This window comes from Emydura macquarii, unplaced genomic scaffold, assembly GCF_026122565.2.
Source record: "Emydura macquarii macquarii isolate MOO-44397 ecotype Brisbane River unplaced genomic scaffold, CSIRO-AGI_Emac_v2 contig_1146, whole genome shotgun sequence".
NCBI lineage: Eukaryota > Metazoa > Chordata > Testudines > Chelidae > Emydura > Emydura macquarii.
In genome coordinates this window covers 15,226,454-15,240,201 of record NW_027131283.1, presented here as the reverse complement: position 1 = coordinate 15,240,201, position 13,748 = coordinate 15,226,454, and the positions used below count along the sequence as shown (strand labels likewise).

At 39.1% G+C, this 13,748-nt stretch overlaps 1 protein-coding gene across 4 annotated transcripts in view; it reads left to right on the top strand.

Moving 5' to 3' along the window:
• Positions 1 to 13,748, top strand: part of TBC1D32 (TBC1 domain family member 32) — a 158,911-nt gene that overhangs the window by 94,781 nt on the left and 50,382 nt on the right. For all 4 annotated transcript variants that reach the window (XR_010919439.1, XM_067546666.1, XM_067546668.1 and 1 more), the window contains exon 27: positions 7,621 to 7,746. Coding sequence is in view for 3 of the 4 variants with exons in the window: in XM_067546666.1 (XP_067402767.1) it covers positions 7,621 to 7,746 (126 nt within the window). In the remaining variant the exon portion in view is untranslated. The remainder of the gene's footprint in view (positions 1 to 7,620; positions 7,747 to 13,748) is intronic.

The following is a 13,748-nucleotide window of genomic DNA, read 5'->3' as shown; positions in this document are numbered from 1 at the left end:
AACTGACTGTTGGAACGAGCTGATCACCCATCCCGTACACAGAATACATCACCCCTCCAATGGCACTAATAGTATTACCACTGGAACTGGAATCAGCCTTCTCATCAGGAGATTCTGAGCCATCCGACTAAATGCTCTTCCCTTACTCTAATTGTCTTCCACCATCCAAAAGAACTGCACTGGTTTGAGACCAGCTTCGCCTCAGGGTGCCCCTGTGACCACCTATCGACCCCTTCTACTGCCATATTGGGGGTCTTGGGACTAGTAGCCCTCTGCAGATTTGATCCAGTCTGCCAGAGTCATCGCTTGGCTCCCCCACCCTCAAGGGAAAGCTTAGATCTGCTCCCAGATCTGACAGAGGAGGAGAAACATGGCGCTCCAGATTCAGCGAAGACTGCCATCATCAATCCCTGAAACAAAGCAGTGACTTCTATGCCCACTCCCTTCCTCCTCCATGATGACTTCAGGCAGTTCCCAGATCTTCTCTGCAGAGTTGCTGGAGAGCTTCAGATTCTTCTCGAGGAAATACAAGACACCCAGCTCAAACTATTAGACATTCTGCATACTCCTGGACCCAACAGAAAAACTCTCATTGTTAATGAAACCATTCTGGAGCCAACTAGGACAGTTTGGTGCACCCTTGTCACTTGTTCTCCTAGCCCCAAAAGGGCAGAGAAGCATTATTACTTGTTGGCCAAGGGTGCGTAATTTTTGTTTTCTCACCTCACTTTCAGTTCACTGGTGTTCTGTGTTGCTTCTCTCCCCGCTCCTTTGGAGAAGAGGGATAAGCCTGGACCAGTTTCTCCACTTCACTACCCCTTCTGACAAGGATCTCAAGGGCAGCTGGTCTCATTTTTTCTCACAAGAGGAAGCAGAGCAGTGGCTCCTGTTCTTCTTTTGCTGGAGAAGCCTCTGGTGTGACAGGAACTCCTGTTAGTGTTTGGCCTGAAGCCTGTAATACGGGGAGAATTGCTGACCATTCTTGGCATGTACATGCATATTCCAAGGATGGCATTTTTATGAGTTGCAGACAGCAGCCTGGTACTATGTACTTGATAAAATAAATACATTTTGGGTGGGTGGAAGACAGTGAAAGTTCCATGATGAGAAATGTGGCAATATTTTATTTATTTATGTAATAAAGTTTAATAGGATACCATTCAGGTCACTGAATCCCAGCTGTCAACTCCCATGTATAGGTTTATAAATCCTTTGAAGGGGTAGTACACATTAGTGAATTCTAGTTGACAACTCTCTTCTGAAAGACAAGCTTGTGTCCTGTGGGAGTAAAAACACCAAAAAATGGAAAATAGATTCTTTTTAAAATAACGACTGTTGGAATGAATCAAATGTGTTATTTCTGTGATTCAGCCACTTATGTGAAATTTGTCTGCCATATCCATTGAGCTAATTCATTACTTAGCAGAGCAAGCCCTATATTTCATCAGACACATTTTAAATGTCAAGGTTCTTGACATCCGGTAACTATTGATAACAGTAATAATACTATACTTATTCTATATCACCACTTCCCCCTTGCTCACAAACATTTTAAAGAAATTGCGGCTAATAATTTTGTAAAACAAATATAAGAAAACTGGATAAAATATTTTAAAAGACTAACAGTTTGATGCCATTTACAAAGGAATGTGGGGCTCCAAAAATGATTTAAAGCTGAAGATGCCTGAAAAAGTTAAGTTATGAGATAACCATGTTAGAATGCAGGGATGAATAGGCTAAGATGGATGGATGTTCAAGAGGAGCAAGTTCTGCATTTTGGTGTTGATACAGTAAAATCAAATCATCTGCAAAGCTATTGTGGGTAGTGTGAGAATGTAGATACCTGTGAGATTCACAGAGGAGTTCCCAAACATAGCTAGGTTTCTCCCCAGTTGTAAGAGTTTAAAGACCACCAAAGAGAATTTAAAGTCAGTCTATCACTTAATAGACAGCTAACAAAAAATGTAAAATGCACATAACATGATCACAGCTATTCAGCAGGTGTACAGCTGGACTCAGCATTAACTGCAAGGTAAGAATGCTGATGGAAATGCTACCAAAAGGGAATTACAATATTCAAGCCTTGTCAGCCTGAACTCATGTGTAGCTGTTGAAAGATAAATACCTGTGCATCCTATGAAAAATGAAAACACTTTTATGCCATCTCAGACATGTGGCTTTTCATTGAAGGATTATAGTCAAAAACATTTCCAGAGGTTTTAACCTGGCTTGTTACTTCAGAGCATACCTTCTCTTAATGGTGATCCCTTCCTGGTGATCCCTTCCAGACTTCTTTGTTCACTGGATTGAAAATAAGGTTCTTGTGATGCAGGCAAAAATATCACACATCTCTCCTTTATGGCAGAAACTTGAGGTGGCAGGATTTACCCAAAGGACATATTTATGTTCTTTGGGTAAATCTGTAGTGCTTCAAATTTTCCAAGAAGCTGCTCTGTTCTGGTAGCTGCTAGGCATTTGTTCATGTGATTTCTGTTTTGTTAGGAAAGGATATGTGGAAAATAAAATCATAAGATGTGATTTATTTGCATCAATTATCACAGCCAGGAGTTAAAGACCGACGGGCTGAAGCACTGGACAGTGCTATATTGAGTGTCTCTTCTGTTAGTGTGAGTATGAAATATAATTGATGGTGAAACTTCAGATGACTTAGGAAAGTCATTATTTGCATGAGGAAATAAATTATGTAAATTCCACCTGTTTATAGGGCAGCAAGATACTTTTATCTTAAATGTTCAATTATTATTTCAGCAATATAATTTGAGGTCGAACTGCTAAGGGGTAACTATTTAGTGCCCTTCAAAGGCACACAGTCCTCTTGTTTAGGGGCAATGTCATATTAAAAAGTAAATGAGATTTCTTTATCAGTGTTGTTAATAATACTGTAGATTATTCAAAGTAAAATAATATTAAAAATTAAATTAACTTATCGTGATTTATGCTTTTAATTTACATTTTGCATTTCTTGTAGCATGCAAAATTACATTTAATAGCTGCAATGTTGTCTAAATTTCAGGAGCAGTATTTTTGAATGATAAAGATCAGATGTTCTCAAATTTTTTTGAATATAGGTAACCTCCTCGCGGAGAGATTATTTCACTGAAACTCCTTTTCTGTTTAGAATTGCATGGACCTCCTCCCTTCCCAACTTTTTTGGTTTTCCATTGTGAGTGTAGAACATCCTTGTGTTGTCTACAGTAATATTTGCTCCTTTACTTGCTCCAAAGTCCCCACTGACACACACACTCCTCACTAGCTAAGGAACTATGCAAGATGGGTTCTCTAGGCTCCCAGTATAGTTCAGGACCTATGCAAGACTGGAAATCCAGCCATACAGAGTTCACGAGGTTCCTGGAGTAGCAGTCCCACAGCTCAGAACCCTTTACATACACAGATCCCATCAGCACCTGCTCTCGAAGCATCCTTCTTTTTCTGCTTCCCACAACCTAGAATCCCCACAACAGACCTCTTCAGACCTTGCTCCCAACCCCATTTATCAGGTCAGAGCCTTCCACCAATACACCCCCTCAGCCCTTGTTCCCTGAGCTTCACCCTCCTCCTATGTAGAGTTTTTTCCTTTATCTTGTGGGGTGGGGAGCACCTGCTGCTGCCCTCAGGACTTGCCTTTTTTGAACTCCACTTCCCTCTTCTTCTCAGCCCCATTCCCTTTAAGTACTCCCGAGTCCTATCATCAAGCTGTCCTGCTCCTTTCCTCCCCCATTGCAATTACCAGCTAATTCTGTCTTCCTGTTCTCCTGCTCAAAACCCTGAATGCATCTGCTTTAGTCACCTGCACTTCTCTTCTATGGCCAGGTCTTCCTTCCCTGCTTCTGTCCTTTCTAAACCATCTTAAAAACAGCTGATAAAAATAATTAAATGGTGACCCAGTTGACACTGAGAGAAAAACCTTGTATAAAGTCTTTAGTTAAAAAATACAGCTTTAATAGCATTTGTATTCTGTAGCTTGTGAATTATAAGTTGGACACTTTATCCATTAGGCTTATTGTTTTGGTTATTATCCATATGAATTTGCAGATTTTAAATTGATCACAGTGAGACTTTGCCATTGTACCCTGAATGCAGTAAAAACTCATTCAGATTTTCACAATAAAAGCAATCAGATATAAAGGCTTGTGGCATTTATGTTCCCTAGTTCATGCCAAGACACTTTACACACAAAAGCTATCTGAGTAATAGTAAAGTTTGGAGGAGAATTAGAAAGTAGTTTCTTTTATGGAGATAGATTAATTTAACTTTAGGAGAGCTACAATGTTCTAGTTCAGAGCAGTTTCAGAGAAACTGTACATATACAAATCCACTGCAGGAAATTGAGTACTAACCCACTTAACCAATAGAGCACATCATAGATGCATTACGTAATTAGAGTTCTGACTGACCGATCATACCCTTAGGGCAGGATACTCTTGCCTAGCAACTTCTGAAACTTAATTAACTATTTTCTCACAAGTTTAGTTGGAGGTAACTGCTGAAGTTGGAGGTAACATCAGTTTATTACAGAATCAACTGAAATATATTTTACATTGTGATAATCTAGGTTGCAAGAAGTGACATTGTCTATTTAATTACAAACTGTTAAGAGAAACCTGGGGTTCAGCTGGGAGGGAAAAAGGTGATGGTACTCTTCGAAACTCTACCCATAAAATAAACTCCATCCATGTGCCAAAATGAGACAGTACTGGGTTTGGTTCCTTCACCTTTTTTGGGTGGGGAGATGTAGTGGTAACCCCCAAACACTATCCATTTGTAGCACCAAAATGAGGGTCACTCTCAGTAAATTGTGCAGGTCTCTCCTTCGTTACATGAGAAACAAAAATTAACAATGTTGACATATAAATTAGAATCACTGTCTGTCTGAATTAGCACTTTAATGAGGTGAAATAGGGCAGTTTACACCTCTCAGAACTATTCACCTCTCCAGACTCTCTGCAGACTCATGTAGACATCTCTACATCAGTTACATTTTGTTTGTATTTTTGAGGTTTTCTGTACAACCATGACAGCTGGAGATTTACTTAAAAAAACAAAAACAAACAAACAAACAAAAAGCTGATATTCTGGAGAACAACATGGTGCGTTTATGGCATATGGGCTCTTTCCAAGCCTCAAGAGATGCTTCTAACTGTGCCTCAATAAGGGTGTTATACACAGGAATTCTGATTAGAGTCTGGTCATTATTTTTTTGCCCCAGGCATGTTACATAGGATTGCAAAATGTTACACCTATGTTATATTGCAAGGGCCGGTGTCCACTGACTCCATTGACTACTTCTGCTTGTGCATTTCAACTGTAAGAGATGTGAGTGAGCCAGATGTTTGCTGCTTTTGCAGGATGAGATGAAGTATTTTGGGGAATAAAGTTCCAGGAATGAGTTTGGCACTAAACTCTATCTGCATGATTGAATGTGATTGATGAAGAGACTGTGTGAATATAAAGTGGAGGCAGCATCCAGGGAGGCATAACCTAAGCACAATGAAGACCCAATTGTTGTAAAGGCTGGAGGCGAGAGACAGGAATAAAGTAGTAAATGCGGAAAACCATTGCTGAAAAAGCCATTGAAACTGACTGAGTAACTATGTGAAGAGAGATAACAGACCAAAGTTCAGATTGAGAGGGCAGGAGGAACCAGCAGAAATCATTACATGGATGAACTCATAGCTCTGTTTAAGTCATTGGGAATTGTGCCATTTCAGTGGAGTCAGGATCTCACCCTAATCTTTTATTTTGTTCTCCTACAACACAAATCTCAGACATTACGTACCATCCGATCCTTAGCTGCCAAACTTAATTCCACCAGAGAACTTTGTAAAGCAAAATAACGAATTAATTTGTAAATCGATACTTCTGCACTATTCTGAAATTATCTTAAACCCTAATCTTTGCAACATATTACAGCAAAGGGGAATGAAACAACTACAAGTCCTTACTGGTACTACTTCAGTTATATAATCCTGTCTCACATTAAATATTCAGACTCTCAGAACCGACTATTAAAGTTGATGCATATTATTTGGAAAGACACTGACTGAGGATTTAATTATTTGGCGATAACAAGGGAATTTCCTTGTTAATTAATTTGGAAGAATTATTATTATTAATAGTTAAGTAGTGTAATCAGCTTTTCTGATCTATTCTGAATTGGTTAAATAAATCCCAGTGACAGGGAAACAATTTATGAGTAAACTGTTAAGATCCTGAGACTGGTTTAAAATAAATGATGTGCAATGTAATAATTCTGTGAAAAACAAAAAGTAAATATTTTCTCTCAGTTCAAAGGAATAAGATTACTTGCAAGAGATGTTTATGTTGTAAAATAACTTGTATTTGTAAGATTTTATATTAATATTATTAAGAAGTAAACGATGTAAGAAATTTTTTAACATGGCCAAGAATAGTGTATTTTTTCCTAATCTTATTCTCAGAAATGGCTGACAATTTTCAAATTTAGGATGGGCCACACCACTATCAGAAGAAATGTCAGCCCCAAAACTTTGGCAAACATTTGAAAACAGTGTTTTATAATGACAGATGTCAATCCGTCTTAACTACAGGCATTGCTGCCTGTGTCACCACACATGCTTAATCTTTTAGTACTGTTAAGTGTTAGTGTTGCCAACTCTAATTGTATCATGAGTCTGACAATATTTGGTATTTTCTTTAACTACAGCTCCTAGAATGATGCAGTTCTGTGATTTTCTTTTTTTTCTTTTTTCACTTTCTCTCTTTATTAGCCCTCCTGGTTGTGCAAAAAAGGCTTGAAAATGTGATCTAAGTGCACATTAAGGACTCAGAAAAACCCAGAAAGCAAATAAAAATAACCCAAAATTTGTCAATAATAAAAATAATTAATATAAACCTCATGAGTTTTAAGCCAACCTTGTGATTCTTTGGAGCATGACTGCTGATTTTTGAATGCATGGGGTTGGCAATGCTGCTGTAGATTAGAATATCTTTTCAGTTCCTGTTTTATAAGTAGGCCTTTCAAGTCTACTGGACTGTAGATACCTAATTATAGTAGCACTCTTAGTGTTGAGAAGAGGAGAGAGCTCATGTACTAATAACTTGTCAGAAATATACAAAGTGGAGCCACATGGAGCACATAAAAATTTCAGTGTGAAGACACTTCCCCATTCTAAGTAGCAGGTGGTGTGGGAATTCTGGAGATGAGATGTGACTGAGAGTCCTGCATCAGGTGTGGTGGGTACAAAGACCTGAGATAAAGCATAAAAATTCTCGTTTCCCATCTCCCCGCTGGACTGGTTACTTCCCCGATGTGATGGTGAATGGCCAGCATGGGATATACGTGATTGTTATTTATGACGTACTGATCAATCTTTTATTCATGAGAGCATTTGAGAGCTGATCAAAAACTGTCTGATGTGGTAGCAAAGGGATGGAGGAGTCAGCTGAGTTTCCTCTTCCTATCTGAAGAGTACTAGTGTCTGTGCTCACTCTATGAAGTTAAAGAGCAGTAGCCCACAAGCTATATGCAGCTTTTTACTATTTAATTTTAAATATTTTGCTATGATAAAGCTAAGATTTACATTATAGAAAAACACAATATGTCTTTAATTTTTATTTTAGATAGTGATCTCAACAAGCTCTTAGCATCCTTAAAAAATCCAGAAAAACAGATAGTGTGGATTGAAAATTGTAGAAGACAGTTTTGCAAAATCATGAAAGCCAAACCTGATGTCATCAATGGAACCAGTGAGTATATTTCTTTCCCATTAGTCACTGGGAAACAGCTATTTTTCAAATTTTCACTGAGGACTGCATTGCTTTTGCTGTATCTAGTAATGTATTGACTCTGGTTATTTTTTCTTATTATCAGCAAATTACTGTTTCCCAAGATTCAGTCAGTAAATTTTAGAAAAGGACCAAACAGATGAGAAAAGTTTCATTTATTTTAACAACACTGTTTAGAAAGACCAGGGATTGGTAATTTGCTTGTGATCTCAGGTTAGCATTGTCATATGTTAACATTCAGATATAAAGGCTCAGTGTAGAACATGAGGGAAAGATGCTGCAGCACTGGAAATACTGATGGACTAATGCACTCAGTAACATTTCTACTGAGACTATTACACGTGGCAATTTTTGTATATACCACAGATACCCAGAGGGAGTTGTTCTCTCTAATATAGAGACTAACACAGTGGCTATGGCTCTATGTACTATATTTAGCCAAATAGATTTTCCAAAGGAGACCTTGTCAGATTGTCTGTCAGATTTTGTACCCTAATTTTTTACTGAATTATGGGGAATATGTGCAGCTGGGATCTATCCCATATCACCCAGAAACAAATGGTTCAGTTGAAAGGTTTTATGGTACTTTAAAAACTCTGCTGGGAACATATGCAACCAAGAGGGGAAGTGACTGGGATGTAATGTCACCCTATCTGTTCTTTGCTTAGCGGGAGGTACCCCTAGAGTCCACAGGGTTTGCCCCATTTGATGTCCTGTATGAGAGAAAAGTCAAGAATCTCCTGGATCTCATCATGGGCTCCTGGGAGGATGGCACTGAGGCTAAGGGGGGGGACCAGCAGCTGAATATGTTCAGACATTTAGGAAGGGTGTAAAGTCTGTGATGGAGGTGATTGAAATGAAACTCATTAAAAACCAACCTGCACAGACAGCATGGTGTATGACCACAATGCCTGTGAATTTTTCATTTTCTGTGGGAGACTTGGTGCTGATGTTACTCTCTTTAATAGGGACACAAACTCTCTTTAAAAAGGGCACAAAATGCAGAACTCATGGGAAGGACCTTATGAAATTGTAGAAAGGGAGAGGCCCTCACAGCCAAGCTACTTAGAATCATAGAATATTAGAGTTGGAAGGGACCTCAGGACTTCACAGACTGTTCATGTAAACATGTTGAAAACTTTGCACAATAGAGAAACCATTGTAAATGTGACATGTTGTGCTGAGGAGGTTTCTAAAACTGCACCTTTTATTGATTTGATGGCTGAATGCCTCAGTGATATATCACTAGAGGGCATTGAGATATGTGAATGGTTAATCCAGAATGAAAGACAGAGATATTGGCTGTGCTGGAAAAATACCAGCAGGTATTTTCCAGCAAGTTAGATTTAGTTTATAAGATGATCCATAAGATTAACACTGTGCCCCTAGCAGAGCCTCTTGGACCACTGGAAAAATGCAGGAGCAAATTCTTGAAGAACTACAGTGTTGAAAATGGAGATAATTAAAGAGTCAGATTGGCTCTGTGCCTCACCAGTTATGGTTCCTAAAGAAGATGGGACTATAAGGGTTTGTGCTGATTATAGAAAATGTAATGCTCTCATGGTACCTGATGTGTCCTGTGCCCAGAATTGATTATATATTAGATACTTTAGGCAAGTCAAAGTACCAAAGTATGCTGGACCTCACAAAGGGATATTGGCAGATCCCATTAAATAGTGAAGCACAGAAAAATTCTGCTGACCTTATTGATATGGGACTTCATGAGTTCAGAGTGTTACCCTGTTATCTTTTGGCCTTCATAACATCTCCTGGCAATGAGTTCCACAGGTTGACTGTGTATTATATGAAGAAGTACTTCCTTTTGTTTGTTTGAACCTGCTGCCTATTAATTTCATTGGATGACCCTTGGCTCTTGTGATATGTGAAGGGGTAAATAACATTTCCTTATTCACTTTCTCCACACCAGTCATGATTTTATAGACCTCTATCAATACCGCCTCTTAGTTGTCTCTTTTCCAGATTGAAAAGTCCCAGTCTTATTAATCTGTTCTCATATGGAAACTGTTCCATACCCCTGATCATTTTTTTTGCCCATTTCTGTACTTTTCCCAATTTCAATATATCTTTTTCTTTAGATGAAGCAACCAGATCTGTATGCAGTATTCAAGATGTGGGCATATCATGGATTTATATAGAGGCAACATGATATTTTCTGTCTTATTATGTGTCCCTTCCTGAATGAATCCCAACATTCTGTTAGCCTTTTTTTGACTGCCACTGCACATTGAGTGGATGTTTTCAGAGAACTATCCACAATGACTCCAAGATCTCTTTCTTGAATGGTAACATCTAATTTAGATCTCATCATTTTGTATGTATAGTTAGGGATATGTTTTCCAGTGTTCATTAATTTGCATTTATCAACATTGAATTTCATCTGCCGTAGTGTTGCCCAGTCGCCAAGTTTTGTGAGATTGCTTTGTAACTCTTCACAGTCTGCTTTGAACTTAACTATCTTGAGTAGTTTTGTATCATCATTTTGCCACCTCACTGTTTACCCCTTTTTCCAGATGATTTATTGATATTTTGAACAGCACTGGTCCCAGTACAGATCCCTGAGGAACCCTGCTGTTTACCTCTCTCCATTGTGAAAACTGACCGTTTATTCCTATCCTTTGTTTCCTGTCTCTTAATCTGTTACTGATCTATGAGAGGACCTTCCGTCTTATTCCTTGACTGATTACTTTGCTCAAGAGCCTTTGGTGAGGAACCTTGTCAAAGGCTTTTTGGAAATCCAAGTACACTGTATCTACTGGATCACCCTTGTCCACATGTTTGTTGACCTCCTCAAAGAATTCTAATAGAGTGGTGAGGCATGATTTCCCTTTACAAAAGCCATTTGACTCTTCCCAAACAAGTTGTTGTCATCTGTGTGTCTGATAATTTTGTTTTACTGTAGTTTCAACCAATTTCCCTGGTACTGAGGCTAGGCTCACCAGCCAGTAATTTCCAGGATCGTCTCTGGAGATGTTTTTAAAAATTGGTGTCATGTTAGCTATCCTCCAATCTTCTGGTACAGAGGCTAATTTAGGTGATTGATTACATACTGCAGTTAGTAGTTCTGCAATTCCTAACAATATCAGCAATTCTTAACAGCCCTGACAAATTCACTCCATTTGGCACACCACTTTCATGGTATTTTCCCATAAATGATATTGTCTTTAAGTCTTGAACCTAGACCCATGAGGGTGCTGTGCTACCACATGGCAAGGTAAGGTGAGGGAACTGCAACTAAGACTCCACTACCAGAGGCTAGACATGTTGACTCAATGGAGGCAAATGACTAGCAGCAGACTGCTGATTGGACCTCACTGGGCATAAAGGTCTTACTTCTATCCCACCTAATCTGAGCAACTAGTTGGTAGGCCTGTTACTGCCTAGCTCTGTGAAATTAAGTCCTTGCTTCTTTGCTCAGCTTCTACTCCTTGTTCCTTTCACCATGCCTCAGCCCCACTCCTGCTACCATGCCCTGCTCCTTGTTTCTGATTCTTGCGTTCATGCCTTGACCCCTGCTGCTGACTCCATCCTTGACCTTTGGTGTGATTTTGAGTCTGACTTTGGCTTAAGGCTTAGCATGACTCTGGCTTTGACTCTTGGTGTGGCCTCTGACTCTGGTTTTGCTCTTCGGCATGACTCCCAACCATCACCCTGATTCTACCCTTTCTCTTACCACTTGGTTAGACCGCTTTATAGACTCTAACAGATATAATGTGAGGTCTCTAATAAAAGTTTGTCATACTGATCTTCGTAATTATCACAAGATGCATGTATGAATAACATTTAAGGAGTTGTGTATATGTACTGAAAATATGAGTTAAAGTCTGTCACCAACCAAACAGAAAAATAGGTTTCTTCCACACAGGAGGTAAGATGTGTATCTCTGTAACAATGTAAATTAAGCATTGTAAGCCAGCCCAGTGATTGCCCCATTTACATGGGAAGACAACAGGGGAATAGGAAGTCAGTAGGGAGACTAGACACAAGAGACTGAACCACAGGCAGTTGCACTGTCTCATGGGACAGACAGTAAACTTTGAGGTATTTAAGGGAAAGACAAAAAGACACCCTGTATTCTGCACTGAGGAAATAAGTGGACAACATGTTTGCATTTATGAAAACGGCATCCCAACCAACTCTGTTTGGAAGTGCTGCAAAAGGACATTTGGGGTGAGATAAGCTTCTTTGGGCAGATGGTTAGCTTGTGAAGATTCTTAGACACTAAACTTAACTTTGTTATGATTTTGTTTGATATGCAACCCTTCTGTTTCCACTATTCTTATTCACTGTCTCTTAAATCTTAAACTTTGATAATAAGCTTATGATTGTTTTCACTATAAATATAACTCAATGCTGTGGTATTATACAAAGATCCTAGATTGAATCATTCAAGCTGGTGGGTACACTGTTCCTTTGGGGAGAGCAAACCTGGTCTTTCTGTGAGTAATCAATCAGTGGATAAGGAGATTAACACTATAGGGGGAATACTTTGAAGGAACTAGAGGACTGGAGAGCACCTTTTGTTAACTTTGAAGACAAAGTAAGGGCTGGCATAGTTTAGAGGAGATTGTGTGGCTAACAGACTGGAAGGGTCAGGTAGTTTACATCCAGTTAAGCACCCGCAAATCTCTCTCTGCCTGGAGGCAGGGAGATAACAAAGTGACTCTCAGTCCTGGGCACCCTGAGAACCATCACATTGATCCCTGCAGGTGATTGGCTGAAGTCCTGAAGCATAACATTTTAGGAACATCTGACGTGAACCAGATGGAAACTCCAGGACTGTTGAGCCCTTCCCTCCACCATCACAAGCAACCTTGTCATATGATTGCACTCACAAATTTATTCTGTTTTCTCTTTAAAAAAGTAAGTTGTTTGTCCCAACAACTCCTATTGGGAGGCTTTTCCAGAATCTCACTCCTCTGATGGTTAGGAAACTTCTGATTTCCAGCCTGAATTTGTTTGTTCCAGTTTACATCCATTTGTTCTTGTGCCAGAATTGTCCTTTAGATTACATACTTCTATCTTCACCCTCCCTGCTGTTTAATACCAGCCTGATATATTTATAGAGAGCAAGCCATACCCCTTTCAGCCTTGGTTTTGCTAAGCTAAACAAGCTAACCTCTTTTTAGTGTCATAAAATAAGTCCTCCTGATCATCCTCTTCTCTGCAGTTATCCAGTCTGAATTAATCTTTCTTGAATGTGGATGGCCAGAATTGTAGACCATATTCCAAATGAGGTTTTACCAGTGTCTTGTATAGTGGCATTAATACTTCTTTATCTCTAAAGGAAATGCTTTGCCTGATATATCCTGGGATTACATTTGCCTTTTTTGCAGCCACATGACAGTGGTTGCTCATAGTTATCTTGTGTTCAATCAACACAGCCAGATCACTTTCCTCTTTAGTAACTTCCAAATGATGAGCCTCTGGCATATAGAAGAAATTCTTATTATGAGACCTAAGTGCCTGACCTTGCACTACTGTTAAAATTCATTCCATATCCATTATTCCAGTCTTCAAGGTCATCCAGTTCTTCCTGTGCTTTGGTACCTGTGTTTTAGTGCCTTGATGCATCTATAGCTGTCTTAATCCTCCTCTTCCAGTTTTCTTAACTCTGACACCTTTCTCAGTGCATTAGTTGTGATTATTTTCAGTGTTTGGGGACTGGCTTTTTTCTCTGGCACTTTCATGCCAGTATTTCAAGGTGTTCCCACATCTGTCTTGGACCTCTGATACCAATGTTTAGCGGTGCCAGTATGGAGAACATGGGATTAATGTATAATAATTTTATGAATATATGCTCTAGTTATTAAGACAGTCATGCATTGTCAAGTTAGGTTATTGAAATGTGTGAATGAACTGGTTCAGTTTAATAAAGGGTTGTTGGGTAACAGGCAGGAAACAAAACAATGGTCAGTAATAATCCATTTCTAGATAAACATTTC